Source organism: Ictalurus punctatus, chromosome 1 (genome assembly GCF_001660625.3).
Source record: "Ictalurus punctatus breed USDA103 chromosome 1, Coco_2.0, whole genome shotgun sequence".
Taxonomy (NCBI): Eukaryota; Metazoa; Chordata; class Actinopteri; order Siluriformes; family Ictaluridae; genus Ictalurus; species Ictalurus punctatus.
In genome coordinates, this window is record NC_030416.2 from 2,761,067 (window position 1) to 2,777,759 (window position 16,693).

The window sequence follows — 16,693 nt, forward strand, 5'->3', positions numbered from 1 at the left end:
AAGCACCGTCTTAACTTTAAACAAACTCTTCAGCCAGAAGAGCGACTGGATTACAGCATCTATATTACTTTTGTAGTTTTTATTAAATTATTATTTTAATATGGGTGTTGATTTTAATAATCAGTTAACCTTCACCTTCCTCCGCCCCCTAGCGGCAGTGAAAAAGAAAATTTATCGTCCGAGAACCCGGACTAGCGGTGCGTTCTGAATTTCTTACCGGAACCGTATTCCGGGTTTTGGCTTCGTATTGGCTGGATGGTAGGTTGGTGAATAGTCTGCGCGTGCGTTCAAATGACTAGCCAATCATAGAACAGAACCCGGGACGAGTGTAACCAATCCTAGCCAATTGTCGAGCGGGAGGCGGGGTTTGTTCAGCTAACGCTTGTGGGGCAGTTTAAAGATGGCGGCGCACGTATAGCTTTGAATTAAACTGCTGTATTGAAAACAAATCTGTTCTATTTTCCGAATCAGATAGTGATAATGTTTCACATTTTGCGCTGCAGTCGATTAACGCAAGGTTCTGATCGATTACTGCGATATAATGTGACCAAATCAAGGGACCTGCTGCTGTATTCCAGCCGGTATGAGACTTTATTAACCTTTTTATCCACACTGAGGAAGTAAACGGGGAAATAGAAACATCTGTTACACATTTGTTGTGTGTGTGTGTGTGTGTGTGTGTGTGTGTGTGTGTGTGTGTGTGTGTGTGTGTGTGTGTGTGTGTGTGTGCGTGCGCGCGCAAGACAGTCTGCTTTAAATCACCGCAAATCTACATGTTCGGACCTTTTACATTCTTAAGTGACAGGCTTATTGAATCACTTTACTGAATCGGTTTCGAGTCACTCGATTCGAGTCGATTCAATTGACTCGAAACATACTGCAGAATCCACTGAAGCTTTCATACCGTCACTGTATCACTCAGGGGCGGTTCCAAACCCTTCAGCCCCCCTGTCTGTCAACTGAAACCTCCTAAAACTATCAACCTATCAAAACCTAACTGTATTATTTTATTTTTAAAAATGTAAATACCCCCCCAAAGTGCATTGCCAGCTATCTGCTTGACCAGAGAAGACTGAATGGGGCCACAGTGACAGGAGACAGGTAAGAAATGATTAAGAACAGAGTGAACATTTTCTTAATGTTCTCACAATTAAGAACACTTTTATTGCTCAGTGCCCACAATTCAGTAGTAGTAGTAGTATTCCAGAAAATATTTCTTCCTTTCTGTTTCCCTAAACTACTTGATGTTCAGATATGGCACTTTCACAGTCATGATAATCCTTTAACAGGATAATTAACCCTAAAATAAAAGCCCTGACTCATTCTTTACTCACCCTCACAAGTCATTCCAAAACATCATGACTTTTTTTTTTTCCATTTTAAGAACAGTAATTAAAGAGGTCATGATGGGGTCGATGTTGGTTTTTGAATTGGGCTGTGCGTGTTGTGTTAATATTTAATATACAACAATATATAACAATATATATTTAATATACAAAGACACGTGGATAACTTTTATACCTTTTATGTCATCTTTGGAGCTTGAAAAGTTTTGGTCATCATCGCTGTTCATTATACGGACAAAAACTGCAGAGAATTCAGTTCAATTCGATTTGATTTGTATAGCGCTTTTAACAGTGGACGTTGTCTCAAAGCAGCTTTACAGAAACATATAAACACAGGATCGAGATTTTAAATGTGTGAGTTTATCCCTATTGAGCGAGCCGGTGGCGACATGGTGAGGAAAACTCCCTAAGATGATATGAGGAAGAAACCTTGAGAAGAACCAGACTCAGAAGGGAACCCGTCCTCATCTGGGTAACAACAGATAGTGTGAAAGTAAAGGAAAGTTCATTATGGTTTTTATATGAAGTCTGTTTGTTGAACTAGTCCACTGTTCACTAAAAGAGTGTATATCCTTGTTGACCCTTGTTTCTTTTCCTCCATCAAACACCACTTGCCTCTCTAAGGCAAGTCAGAATAAGATGATCACTTGCTGTTCACGTGAAGTGACCGCAACAGTAGTCTGAGAAATGGCCGAATCAAAGATGTATTCTGTTATGACCGTTGAGGCAAGAGATGGGAAATCGGAACAATTGGCAATATGTGTCGGATATGTCACAACTGAGGGTACTGTAAAGGAGAGACTCCTGGTCCTGACAGAACTGACCTGTTTTGACTGCTGCAATAGAGAAGGAAGTTCAAGAGAAGGGCACTGGCCATTTAAATTGTGTGGTACAGACTTATGTTGGAGCTGCATTCATGAGTGGGGTGACTGGGGGTGTTCAGTCCCACTTCAGAAGGCAACACCCCGAAGCAATATATCTGCATTGCTATGCATACGAGTTAAATCATGTCTTATGCCACACCTGCAGAGCTGAACATTGGCCATATGCGGTGCTAATCAGATTTTAGTTGAAGGGCAATCCTCTGATCATAGGAGTAGAATGAAGTGAATGGACAAGTTTGTGGTCCTTGCCTTGTGGATCAGGAAGGGAGGTTAGTGGTAGCGATTCAGAGCTGATGAAAAGGAAATTATTATTTCCTTGCCTGGATAGAATGGTTTTTGAGCCAGAGAGACGATTTTCTGATGTAAGTGTTGAGATGATCAAAGGCATTCAGGAGTGTAGTCCGACCTCACGGAGCTTCCTATTGGAGCCGGATTTGACAGTACTGGCACAACATTAAAAAAGCGATTTGACGCCAGAGGTAGCCGGAAACTTTCCTAAGCGAAAAACGTAGGCTGGTGGTGGGGAATTGTGATTGGGGTGAAGATGTTGACGAAAAAATTCCAGTTTTAATCTAATTTAAAAATGGAATCTTTGGGGAAAAAATCGCTGTGGTATAAGAGGAATAAAACATTTCAACTACGAGATGTGCTGTTATTGGAAAATAATAAAGTTTGAGGTGGTCAGAGTAACTCTACCTTGTTATACACCACTCTGTCATTGATTATTTTCTCATAAGAGCATGCCCCCGAGTGTTTTTATTCCTTACGTGATGAAAGTACCGGAGAAATGTATTTATTTTAGATGTTTATCCATTAGACGGCGGTTTAGTGGTTAGCACGTTTGCCTCGCACCTCCAGGGCTGGGAGTACGGCTCCCATCTACGCCCCGTGTGCCCGGAGTTTGCATGTTCTCCCCGTGCTTTGGGGGTTTCTTCAGAGTGCTCCGGTTTCCTCCCCCAGTCCAAAGACATGTGTTGTAGGCTGATTAGCATTTCCAAATTGTCTGTAGTGTGTGAATGTGTGCAATTGTGCCCTGCGATGGGTCGGCACACTGTCCAGAGTGTCCCCCACCTTGTACCTCGAGTCCCCTGGGATAGGCGATAGGCTCCTGGCTCCCCGCGACCCTGTGTAGGAGAAGCGGTACAGAAAATGGATGTATGTTTATCCATTAGTTCAAAAACGCATCGAGTAGGAAATGACGTCGTGTTTGCTGCTTGATTTAAACGGAACTGCCGTTCTGACTTGTAGTTAGTAATTAATTGTTTAAAAAGGGACTTTACATCAAGTTTAACGGTACATAGCTTTTGTAGTGCACTTGACTAGGGACTAGGGAGTTATTTGGAATCCCATCGGTGTGGATTTGGGGGTCGGTGGTAGAATTCCATATCTAGTGCACTTCGATGGATTAAGGATTTGGCCCACCAGTGCTTGCTTGGTTCAAGCATTGCATACAAGGACAGCTGTTTGGGATTCACTGCACGGTTTCTTTATTTCTTCACAGATATGGACGACACTCGCGACAATGGAGCACTTCTCAATCCTCAAGCCAACACTCCACCACCAGCGCAGTCATCCGGATGTGGACCCAGGCTCAAAAAGCATTCCGACTCGCCACCCGGCGTCGCATCGAGTCGCCTAGAACGGCCTTGACGTTTGTGGTGGGACCGGCCGCCCTCACGCTTACGGCGAGGCTGTTCGGCACTGTGGCTTACTGCAGCGCCGATGTCAACAACAACCACCACCACCTCCCTGAGAAGATCCCGGAGTTCAGCTGGGCGCTCCTCTGGGAGTTCGTCCGGCCGCAGATCCTCGCGTTAATTGGGGCCGTTGTTGTACGTCTGAGTGCCATCATTAATTAACAAATTATGAAGAATATATCTAAGGCAGGTTTGCAGTTATCCAATATACGAAATACAGTCTGATGTTCTTGTTGACTTGAGAAACGTGTAGAAACTGGAGTGGCCACTTGCAGCACAAGGGGCCAACATTTACAGTTGAGGCATGAGGGATGTAAGAGACACACGTTTACTTCTGGTAGCGGTTTCTTTCACTTCCTCACTTCATGTAGATGAAATTTGACCTTTGAGTCTTGTAATTGAACAGAAATCAAGATGGTGGGGCTGTGGTGTGTTTGGTCAGTAAATATAAATGAAGGAGGTAGGATTTTCTTCTTGTCACCTCCTGAATTTGAACCATAATTGATCAATGGTTTTCTTCCTCTGAACCTCCTACAGCTTGCATTTGGAGCAGCAGCTCTGAACATCCAGATTCCGCTGATGCTTGGCAATCTAGTCAACGTCATCGCTCAGTACATGAGGGAACACGTGGGAAATTACATGAGGGACATTCGCGCACCTGCGCTCAAGCTACTTGGCCTGTATGGCCTCCAGGTGAGACTCTTCAAATCCGTATCCACTCCAGTTTCCCGCTTCGTTAGCCGAGTGGTCACGTTGATGGTCGCTCACAACCCAAAAGACAAGTACTTGGACAAGCCTTTACCCTAGCTTTCGATCTAGCCCAGCATCTTAATTTGCTAGCTTACTAACTAACTAGTTAGCTGGAACACTTACACTCTTTGTATTCGCTATGTCATGCCTTACAAACTGAATACGAGCCGATCGCGTGTTCCTCAGGGTCTGCTGACCACCGGTTACATCATCCTCCTGTCCCGGGTTGGAGAGAGCGTAGCCAGCGAGATGAGGAAATCGCTCTTTGCATCATTGCTAAGGTTTGTTTTTTTGTCGGTTATTAATTACGCCGCACGTTTTGACTGTTGATAGCTGCGATGACGGTACATAAGAACTTGTTTCGTGGGCGTTCCGCAATATTATATGCAACTATAAATGGGTAAAAAGTACAACATTTCGTCGTTTAACGCAACTGTAGTTGTCATTGTTGCTTCGACACCTCGTATATATTTCAATTGAGGTACGTTTGTGATTACGTTCTCCTGCAGACAGGATGTTGCGTTCTTTGACGCCAATAAGACGGGTCAGCTAGTTAACCGCCTCACTGCTGACATTCAGGAGTTCAAGTCTTCATTCAAGCTGGTTATCTCTCAGGTAAGGGGTGAAATTTCAGCTCTAGATTCTATAGATTCCTTATATCCTGCTTAGAGTTCATCCAGTTGATTTTTTTTTTCTTTATAAACCAATCAAACTTAGTGATTTACATGTGTCTTTGTTGGGTCAAACTGCTCTAGGCAGCGATGCTCCCACCACCATGCTTCACAGAACCCGTGTAAAAACACATGTAAAACTTGCTTAGCACTCACACTAGAGCCTCCTTCTGTAAATGTTACATAAACATCTCCGTTTTCTAATTTCATGTGCTGCTATACTATGCATTAGAACGAGCACGTTAATATAACCCCAAGATTCAAATCTGTCAACAGAGATGAGGTATAATTATTTTAAAAAAGTTTTTACGAGCCTGTTGTTGCACCTTCAGGGTTTACGGAGCATCACGCAGACCGTCGGCTGCGTCGTGTCGCTGTACGTGATCTCTCCAAAGCTGACGGGCCTGATGGTGGTGGTGCTGCCGTGTCTCGTCGGTGCCGGCGCCCTCATCGGCTCCTTCCTCCGCAAGCTTTCTCGAGAAGCCCAGGAACAGGTTCGATAACTACACATCGGGCCAATTTAATGCTTCGTCTAACAACCAGAATTCGGGTTTCTGTAAGTATATCACGAGCGTTTTTATCCGGTTCTGCCCGTAGGTATCTAAAGCTACAGGCATCGCCGATGAGGCTCTTGGGAACGTGCGAACAGTGCGGGCCTTCGCCATGGAGGACCGAGAACTGGAGTAGGTCCATGGTTGTTCTTTACATTCACAGAGTTACTATAGAACGTATTAGAACGAGGACGTTAACCAATCAGAATCAAGAGCTCTACAGCCCTGTAGAACTTGGTCTACAGAAGTGAAGAGCTGAGCATCTTGTACATCGCGTGACTTGTTTTCTGTCCAATCCAACGCATCGGGTTTCTCGTGTCCGTTACAGGACGTACTCCACAGAGGTTGAGAAATCTGCCATGATGAACGAAGCTTTAGGAAGAGGAATCGCAGTGTTCCAGGGTCTTTCGAACATCGTATTGAACTGTGAGTGTTAAATAAACGACGAATATGGAATAATATTCATGTCGCGTGAGTTTTAAAATAAATAAACATTTCTCGCCAGGTTTAGTTCTGGGCACTATTTTTGCCGGAGGATCCTTAATGGTGCAGAACGACATGACCCCGGGTGACCTCATGTCGTTTTTGGTCGCCTCGCAAACGGTTCAAAGGTCAGCCTGATCACAGACCTCACAGACCTCACAGATCTCACTTATCTCACTTATAACACTCTGACACGTCACCTCTCGTCCTCTGCAGATCCCTGGCCAGCATCTCCATCCTGTTCGGGCAGGTGATTGACACAATTCTACATATCGTGTAATATAAATAAACACTATGGGGTATGCTGTTAAAGGAAAATAATCAACGACAGAAGGGTGTGATGAAGCAGACCTACTGTCTCCATCCGTTTCCAATAAGTGTTTTATTCCTCTTGTACCACAGCCGTTGATTACAATTTTTTCTTTCTTTTTTTTAAACAACGTGTAATTTTTTTTTTTTTATCCATTTATAGCTACATTTAATGTTGTGGAACATCAGAATAAAGATTGCACCAGAACTATCAAGCAATATGTTCTGAAAGATCTGTCTTCTTGATCAGATGGTGAGAGGTATGAGTGCAGGAGCGCGCGTCTTCGAGTACATGACCTTGGAACCTACCATTTCCCTGACGGGCGGGGGACGGATTCCACGCGAGTCTTTGACCGGACGAGTGGACTTCCTGAACGTCGACTTCAGGTACACGGTAGACATTCTCCGCTGCGTTTTACGCAACATTTCTCATTTTTAAGGATGATTTTGAGGTCACGTTTTATTGTTTTGTAGTTACCCGACGAGACCCGGCAACCAGATCCTGAAGAACCTCAACCTGACTCTACCTCCGTGTAAAACGGTGGCTATAGTCGGAGAATCCGGTGGAGGTAGTGTGCGTTCGTGTGTGCGTGCGTGCGTGCGTGCATGCATGTGTGTTTGTTTATCTCCTACTGTGCTGAGATGTTCGCCCTTATGCTTGTTGTATTTTCCACACTACCGCGAGTTGCCGTTATTTTTAGTTGCTATGGAAACGATACGTCTCTGTGCTGCGCCTCAGGTAAATCCACGGTGGCGGCGCTGCTCGAGCGCTTCTACGACCCGAGTGGTGGCGTGGTCATGTTGGACGGTCTGGACATCAGGACGCTGGATCCCTCCTGGCTCAGGGGTCATGTGATTGGATTCATTAGTCAGGCACGTTATAATAAACTGTCTGTCTTTTCAGAACATATTGAAAGAACGCTATTGAAACAGGTTTTGTAAATAGATACAGTGATTACGTTTGTGTCACTGTCTGTGTGTCCATCTGTTCGGCTGTCTGTATAACTTTCTGCCTGTCTGTCTGCCTCCCTGTCTCTGTGTCTGTCTGTTTGTATGACCTTATACCTATCTGTCTTTCTATGTCTCTCTATTGGTGCCCGTCTTTCTGTCTGTGCCTGACTGTCTTTATGCTTTTATACCTGTCTGTGTCTCCCTGTATCTTTATGTCTGTCTTTCTATCTGTCTTTGTCTGTGTGTCTATCAGTATGGGCTTCTGCTTCTTTTTCTGTCTGGCTGCATGACTTTCTAGCTGTCTGTGGGTCTCTCTGTCTCTGTCTGTTTGTCTGTCTCGCTGCCTGTCTGTCCACGTCTGTCTGTCTCACCATCTCTGTCCACGTGTCTGTCTGTCTTGCTACCTGTCTGTCTCCCTGCCTGTCTGTCTGTCGCTCTGATTTTCTGTCTGTCTGTCTCACTGTCTCTGTCCATGTGTGTCTGTCGGTCTTGCTGCCTGTCTGTCCACATGTCTGTCTATCTCGCTGCCTGTATGTCCATGTGTGTGTGTCTGTCTGTCTCCTTGCCTGCCTGTCTTTGTTTCACTATGTCTATGTTTCTGTCTGTCTGCACGGTTTTCTATTTGTCTTCCTGTCTGTCATGCTATATGTCTACCTGCATGTCTGTTTCTTTACTTTCTGTCTATTTGATTATCTACCTCTCTGTCTGTCTGTCTTTTCTATCTGTATATCTGACAATCTTTCTGTCCATCTGTCCTGTATATATGTCTACCTACCTGTTTGTTTCTTTTTATCTACCAGTCTGCTTATCTACCTGCCTGTCTGTCCACGTGTCTGACTGTCTGTCTGTATGATTTTCTGTCTGTCTGTCTTGCTGCCTGTATGCCCATATGTGTGTCTATCTGTCTGTCTCCCTGCCTGTCTTTGTGTCTCTCTGCCTATGTTTCTGTCTGTCTGCATGGCTTTCTATTTGTCTTCCTGTCTGTCATGCTATATGTCTACCTACCTGTCTGTCTGTCCGTCTGTCCTTTTGTTTGCTGCGTATTTACCGTGCTGTTTGTTGCTGGCAGGAGCCGGTCCTGTTCGGCACCTCGGTGATGGAGAATATCCGATTCGGTAAGCCAGGTGCCACGGACGCTGAAGTGATGGCTGCAGCCAGGCAGGCCAACGCCCACACCTTCATCACCAGCTTCCCTGACGGATACGACACGGTGGTGGGTGAGTGTTGCGCTTTAAGCTAGAGGATCCCCGAGACGAGATCAGGGTTGCGCTGTAGTAATAGAAGGAAGTGGGCGGGGATAATCCGTCCTTCACCGGTACGTAACCCGAGTAAAACTCCGTACAGGTGAGCGAGGCGTGACCCTGTCAGGAGGGCAGAAGCAGAGGATTGCCATTGCTCGTGCTCTCGTGAAGAACCCCAGCGTGCTGATTCTGGACGAGGCCACGAGTGCGCTGGACGCTGAGTCGGAGCACGTGGTGCAGGAGGCGCTGGACCGAGCCACAGAGGGACGCACCGTCCTCATCATCGCCCACCGCCTCAGTACCATCCAGGCGGCGGACCTCATCTGCGTCATGAGCAGCGGCAGAGTGGTGGAGGTGGGGATAACGCAGACGCGATAACTAGGGGATAAAGAAAACACTTTGGGGGTGCGATGTTATAGGAAAATAATCAACGTGTTTTAGTCTTCATACACAACAGCTTTCTGCCAACAACTGCAATGTTTTATTTATGGTCAGATCTTCTCTCCAATCAGAATCCAGAATTCCAAACAGGTGTGCTTCTTCTTCTTCTTCTTCTTGACAGGCTGGAACTCACCTGGAGTTGCTGAGAAGAGGAGGTCTGTACGCCGAGCTGATCCGAAGACAGCGAGCTAACGACCAGAAGTGAACCCTTGAGCGGAGGAAGTGCAGCAGATCAGCGTTTCCTGGATCCACATGATATTTATAACCGCATCATACTCGATCATTACACGCGTTTGATTCGATGAGTCGTTAAAGCTCACATCTTCAAATCGGAAATATTTTAACTATTAATTTTGTTTTTAAACAAATCTGATCGTTTCCCATGATGGTTATATCTACATAGGTGTACAGTACATTTTAACGTTTTAATTTGTAAATAAATAAAGAATGTGAATAAACGTGTGGTCGGTCGCTGGAACAGAGACCAATTAAACACTATGTTGTTCTTTAAAAATGTTCCGTTTGTAGGCGGAACGTTTTATTATTTTGTATATAACAGCACCACCATGTGGCAGAGTCTAACCTATCATCCTCCATTCCATACACCTCTTAGACTTTCAGTCTATAATTTGGGCAACATGGTTATGATCTCATCGGTCAGTATGTCCATATCAAAACATACGCAAATAGCGATGAGAGGTCATAATCACGCTCACGATTAAGCCAAGTGCTAGAAGCCGATGTGTGTAGTGCGGCGGGTCGTGGGAATCGGAACGAGCCGTAGAGCATGGGTCTTTTCTTTCTTGGTTCCTGAAAAAGACGGGGGAATAAAATCGCAGCTACAAATTTAAAACGCACCTATTATGGTTTTGAAATATGCCTAACGTTGTTTTAGAAGTCTGGTACGATAGATTTACACGCATCACTTTAACGTGCTCATAATTTAAATTGCAGCATTACATTTTTTTTCCCCAATGTGAAAAACGACTCGTTAAATGATCCGTTCTAAACGATTCATTATAAACTCCTCCTTTCAGAGAGCATACTCTGCTCTGATTGGTCAGACGTCCCAGTCTGTTGCGACTGGTCTACCGTTGTCAGCGAGCAGCCGATGAAGACTGGAGGCGGGGTTTGTTTTGTTTTTTTGTTACAAACATATGTAGGTTAATACAGGAAGTAAGTCTGGAATCACAAACGACTCGTTTCAGCTGTTCAGAATCGGTTCCTTCTTTTGGAAGTTGATAACTCCGTTTGTCGTGCGCTTTGATTGATTTTTGAAATTTTACAGACGTTTTTACATTCGCAAAACAGCTACGTATATAACACGCTACGAGAAAGGTAGTATTTGAAAAACCATAATAGGTGCACTTTACATAAGTTTGGGGGGGGGGGGGGGGGGGCGTTCGTAGCCTACTCGTGCTCCTGAGAGAATGTACATTCACACATGAGAAGACTAGCTAACGTAAGCCTCGACTTGATCGGATTATTGTGCTTTTATATCGTGAATATTCCACAGAATTTAAATTGCGTATTTTTATTACGTGTTGCCTTTGTTTGCAGAAATTTATTCAATTTAATCCAGATTATTGGCTACAAAACAAGATATATATAACATATATATATATATATATAGGGAATGTATATTACTGAAGAATGATGTAGTCTTGTTTGAGTTATAGAATTTCCCAGAATGGTCGTACCTTTTCGTAACATATGAAATACATCAAATATATAAGATTACCATAAACTACTGTCGCAAAAGCATTGTATAATATAAAATAATGTCGTGTCAAGCCTGTGAGATCCGATTACAGTCCGTACGACACACAATGCATCGCCGCGCTGACCTCGTTGCTTGTTAATCTACAGTGTAAATACTGTGTAACAATAGTACGGTCCTGAAACATCAAACTAGCCCCACCTAGGGTGGTGCTTCCTGCCTGACCTCAACCATCCCAATAAACAGTTCTTACGATGGATTAAGAGATTTCCCTTCATTTGTTTTCACAGTGAACGAGGATTTCAGACGAGACAAACACAAAGCAAAGCAAAACATAAACATGTCTTTGTCGATTTTCCCTAGTGGCCAGTCGAAATATTACACCGAGTGAGATCTCCAAATCTATTAAAGAAAAAATTTGTTAGTTACTTAGTTAGCTATGTTTTGTAACGACAGAGTCGATTATCTAAGGAATAAAACACTTCGAGGTGTGTTAAAGTAATATAAAATAACCAATGATGCAGCGGTGCGATGAACTGAAGTTATTTTATTAAGAAAGAGCAGTACGTTACGAAACGAGTTCATGCACTTTAATCGCTTGTGTTCCGGCACCAGTTTCTTCACCAGCCTTTATTGTTTTTCTCGTCAAGTTAATAAGGCAAACAAACAAACAAACAAAAAAAACACAGGTTGTCACGTTAACGAGAAAGTCCTCCAGCCTGGAGACTTTCCTGTGGTGGAAAACCTCCATGTTTTGCAATCAGCAGTAGGAACTATGGCCAGAGCGGGGGTTACGGAAAATAAATCAACACCCGCTGTAATGTACGTGTAAGCAATAGGGATGCTAGTTGATGAGACTTTTGTTTTTTGGTCGTAGCATGTAGCACGGTTCATATGCTATCGTCCATGCTGATGATTTATGTCCAGTCCTCTTCAATAAAACAAGCAAAACAGGATGCTGGACAATTAGCCCTTTCGAAAATGCCAGGGAGTGATAAGCACATCCTGAGTTCATTTCCTAGGAAATTGTCTGGAATGTGTGTGTGTGTGTGTGTGTGTGTGTGTGTGTGTGTGTGTGTGTGTGTGTGTGTTTATGCGTTTAAGGGCATACATGCATCCGAGGTATGCATGTGAAATTTCCCCTCCATTAAACCTCAGAGTCATTGTGTCTACATAGGCCTACGGTATGCCTCTAGGATGTGTGTGCAGTTTGGTCCATTAGTGAGTGAGCGCGCGCGTGTGTGTGTGTGTGTGTGCATGTGTGTGTGTGTGAGGTCATGTGCACACTCAGCTCCACTAATTCACAGGGATTTGAACACACAGCCTTCTAAAGCATAATGTCACCTGATATCATATCCTGCATCTATTTATCTGTAATAAAATGTAACAAAAGCACCACACACACACACATACACAGACAAATACAACAAAAGAGTGTGTGTACGGAGGATGTAGACGTATTGTAGACGATGAAAGGAACGGGAGCACGGTCCGACCAGCTCTTCGACATTCTGGTAAAATAATAAATGAGGTCACATGATCTATGAGTGTATTTCTAATTAGTTTCTAATATATATTTATTTATATTTATATATTTATATATATATATATATATATATATATATATATATATATATATATATATATATAAATATGCATACTGTGTATAATGTCTTAATGAATTGAATGAATCTCAACCTGCTTCTGAAACTTGTCCAGCTTACCATACTTTCTCTCGATCTCTCACGCACCCATCCAGAGCTGATGACACGCCCAGCCTGCTTGCTCTGATGCATTTTAAAGATGAAAAGGAGGCACGGTCCTATCAGCGAGACCTTCACACACGCACATATACATACACGTACACATAGAGCAAAGGAAAGCCATAGCTACAGATGTCTCCGTGGCGAAAATGTAACAACCCTGAGCAGGAAACACGACAGGAAGAGGGGTGGTGAGTGTGTAAAACTTGCTTTCTAATCTTCCTCTCTAAAACGTCAGTACCGCTGTGAAAGATGGACTGCAACGGAGGTGCTGAGAAGAAGACTTGCGTGACTGCCGTTACTTTGGAGCTGAAGCCATCAAGAGATTCTCCAACTCCAGGATGTGGGCTGAGGAGCCCGGAGAACGGGACGGCGACGGAAGACAAAGAAAAGACAGACATGGACGCATCGAAAGGTCAGTTAAAGAGACGATCGTAGACCACAAACTTTGTTTTGAATGGTAATTCCAGTTGAACCTTCTTGAATGGTCTTGGTAGAACAAAAAAAAAAAGTGAGAAATTATATCTTCTATGATTTCATTCTGGAAAAAGCAGATTTATTTATAAACTTAATACTATAGGTAAGACCTTAAGTACCCAAAAAGAAAAAACGAGTCTATGGTAGAAGAAGAGAAAGAGAACAGAGAGGTTGGTGAGAGAAAGACTGCTATAATGTAAGAGATAGCAGGATCTTCTCTCGTGGATTTCTTACAACATTAAAAGCAACTATAAATGGATACATTTTTTAAAAAGTACACGGTATTCTTTAATTAAGAAAAATCGCTGTCATATAAGAGGAATAAAACTCGTCAGGATGTGTCACTGTTGGAAAAGAATCATCTTCATCTATGTGCTTACAAACATAAACGTGTGAAATATATATATATGCATATAATATTAAATAAATAAATAAATATGTACATTTAATCATATAGTGAGTTAGTGATTAGCATGTGGCTTAGTGGCTTCAACCTCAAGGATTCCAATCCCGCCCTCGCCCTGTGTGTGCGGCGTTCGCATGTTCTCCCCGTACTTCAGGGGTTTCCTCCACATGACATCACGTGGTTACGTAAACCTTGCGTGCTGACCAGACGACGCGAAAGGACAGCGATCTGAATGTACGTCATGATCGCAAACTCTGCTGACCACAGCGTCTATACATCGTACAATACAATGACGATAACCTTGCGAAACATCGTAAGGTGTTTAAATAGAGCGTGTGCAAGCACGGAGCACTTCAGTTCAGCGAGCACTGAGACACGCGCACGATTCCTTTCCCTTCAAAGTGCAATTCATGGGACCGTACGCTCATTTTGAATGATGTTGGCCCGCACGCTCGTGTTGACCATCCTTGTAACATCTTAAACATAAAACTCGCTTTGCTTGCTAGCTAGCTAGCTAGCTGTTTACTCGCACGTTGCACGGCAGCAGTACAAATAAAATAAAAACAAATATGACTATCAATGCCTCCTTAAGCAATACTATATACATAACGACTGTGAAGAAGTGTCTCAACATGGCAGTGAAATATGCTGCAAGATAGCTTTTCAGTTCAAGTCTTTGGCTATCATTAGGCATTAATTGCCCCTTCCTGGAGGTCACATGACTAATTCAGCCTCTCCCACCTGTCCCATATGTACCTGAATTGTCCCTTTTAACCTGTATGGTTTGTTGTTTGTCCACGTTTTAGCCGTCACACCCAAGAGAAGAGCTGCCAGTGGAACAGGTGAGTGTTTGGTAAATCTCTGCCATGTTTCTTTGTTTCTCATGGATGGTTTTCCTCAATGTTTTCTGACTAGCTAACTTTGTTTATTAAGTAAATAATAAGTTTGGCTAATTATATTAATACTAATGATGTCTATAATATGGCTGATGTTGCGTATTTTAAAGATAACTCTGAAAGCAGCTTTTCATAACAAACTTGGGCATTAGCTAATCAGCTAAAGTGATTAGCCGGACATCTAGTGCACTCTCATTTCAGACCTGACTCCATCCATCTGTTATTCAAACACAAATTAGCAGTTTATTAGCAGCCAGCCAGCTAGCTTGTTAAGAAGAACTACAGCCATGTCTAGATGTAGGCCTAGCAAGCTAAATGTGTCAGCATTTTTGAACAGCATGAGTGTATAGATGTGGTTCTGGGGGTTAAAGCCCGTGGTGTGTTTTTGTGTGAGAGAGAGCGAGAGAGAGAGAGTTGGCAGCGAAAGTTTCATTTTGACACTCATGGCTGTGACGAGCTTGATGGTGTCATTACGTGTGGTTTGGTAACTTCTCAAGCTGCTGTGTATAACAGAGTTGATTGTTCTCAGCCTTCACACTTCTTGTCGTTTTGTTTCTGCCTTTAAGCTCGGGGTTGTCCAATCTGTCAAGGTGTGTACGCATTTCTGAAATAAGGCTTTTTAATCACCACCTAGTAAGACCATGATCCTCTCTCAAGCGCTGCAAGAAATGGTTCTGGACATAGACACCGACATGTTCCCTTTTCTCAGCCTACATTTGTGGCATTTGGTTAGATTTACATCCAACTATTTGCTGTCAAACAATATCACGGTGGCTGCTGACTGTTTTTATACTAACCCCTAAAAAAACACACACCCCAAGATTTGCTTGTTCCACCCGCAACCTAGTTCCAAATCTATCCCATGTTGCCTTAAAAACCACAACCCTAGTAACCCTGTTTAAGCCTGTATGTTAGTATCTGGTTCAGAGACACTGCCTGTGGTGGTACGAACTGGTTTGAAAGACCTTTTTTTGGTGTTAAGATCCTGGAAATAACAGCCAGGGGCAGTGAGAACCACTTAGATCCCTTCTTGTGCTCGTGCACTTTCAACAAACTCAGTGACCATTTATCTTGGTGATTGACATAAGTACTGTTGCCAGACGGTCACGGTTCCCTTTCTTTGTGTACTCCTTGGTGCTGTGTACAGTCGGATCACGAGGTAACCTGTCCTCCAAAGCGGCTGGTGATCTTCTGTTATTTCGTATGGTCAGAAAGGGAGGTCTACAAGACTTGCGCAGAGGTTGCAATGAAGCACAATCTCTGTCTGCACCCGGACGTACCACAGCTGGAACTTTTTGCACAATCTTAAATTGACTCGCTGGGGAATGTGGTTCCTCCTGTGGATGTACTGTATATCTGTGGTGTTTAGGAACACTGGATAATCCAGCAGTGGTGACCCGGTGGGAATTCGGCCAAGAAGGTTTCAAGGAATGATTTGCCATGACGACGTTGGTATTTGTATCAAATGCTAGAAGGTATCCAGGTGATTCTTACCACCCCTGGTCCATATGCAAGTAGCATTTTCATTGATGAGCACCTCGAATAGGTTGTTTCTCTTGAAAATCTTGGAGTTAACTATGAAACTAAGGAGCTGCTGAGGTAGGTTTTTTTTTTGTGGCCATGTCTTGTCAAAAAAACAAAAATATTACCACGTTGCCTCAATGGCTGTATAGGAAACATCAATGTATCTCTTTTCTGTATGCTTATACCAAACATCAGGTCTTTAGCTGTGAATATATAGTACCATGTGGGTGTTTTTCTAGGAAAGGGAAGTCTCGAACAGTTTCCTAATGTCCCAGTGTAGTGGATTCAGGGCGTGGTCAAGATCCAGTGATGTGACGTGAAACGTTTTCCGTCCAACCCCTCATTTCTGTCTGGTTCTCTCTCTCAGGCCCTGCGGTTGAGTTTGTGGACCCTGTGGACAAGGTGCAGGTGTGGGTTGGGGAGACGGCACGACTTTCTTGCTCCTTCAGCTTCTCGGGGCCGACCGCGTCCTGCTGGATCCACAACAGGAAAAAGGTCTCGAGCTTTTGTTGTTCATTTCTAAAACTTTTGGAAAGTCCTGAATCATTCGTTCAAAGTCAGAGCTGTTGGGATTTGGCGTGTT

General features: G+C 43.6%; 2 protein-coding genes across 3 annotated transcripts in view; both read left to right on the forward strand.

The window, feature by feature from the left end:
* The first annotated feature begins 367 nt into the window (after positions 1-367).
* abcb8 (ATP-binding cassette, sub-family B (MDR/TAP), member 8) lies at positions 368-9,782 on the forward strand. 2 transcript variants are annotated; one of them, XM_047160846.2, is made up of 17 exons: positions 553-581; positions 1,040-1,101; positions 3,732-4,062; positions 4,465-4,620; positions 4,864-4,958; positions 5,187-5,292; positions 5,681-5,842; positions 5,946-6,031; positions 6,228-6,325; positions 6,405-6,510; positions 6,599-6,632; positions 6,942-7,078; positions 7,166-7,260; positions 7,431-7,564; positions 8,712-8,859; positions 8,987-9,237; positions 9,446-9,782. In XM_047160846.2, exons 3-17 carry the CDS (start codon positions 3,808-3,810, stop codon positions 9,527-9,529), a joined length of 1,947 nt encoding a protein of 648 aa, XP_047016802.1. In that variant the 5' UTR covers positions 553-581; positions 1,040-1,101; positions 3,732-3,807; the 3' UTR covers positions 9,530-9,782. The 2 variants fall into 2 exon arrangements, with proteins under 2 accessions (XP_017320879.1, XP_047016802.1); XM_017465390.3 differs by lacking the exon at positions 1,040-1,101 and having other exon boundaries at positions 368-581.
* Positions 9,783-12,447: 2,665 nt separating this feature from the next.
* The window catches only part of LOC108264077 (myosin light chain kinase, smooth muscle), a 10,449-nt gene continuing 6,203 nt past the window's right edge, over positions 12,448-16,693 (forward strand). The window contains exons 1-4 of the mRNA XM_017465382.3: positions 12,448-12,558; positions 12,804-13,222; positions 14,497-14,532; positions 16,478-16,605. Of these exons, the coding sequence (XP_017320871.2) occupies positions 13,060-13,222; positions 14,497-14,532; positions 16,478-16,605 (327 nt within the window). The 5' untranslated portion in view covers positions 12,448-12,558; positions 12,804-13,059. The remainder of the gene's footprint in view (positions 12,559-12,803; positions 13,223-14,496; positions 14,533-16,477; positions 16,606-16,693) is intronic.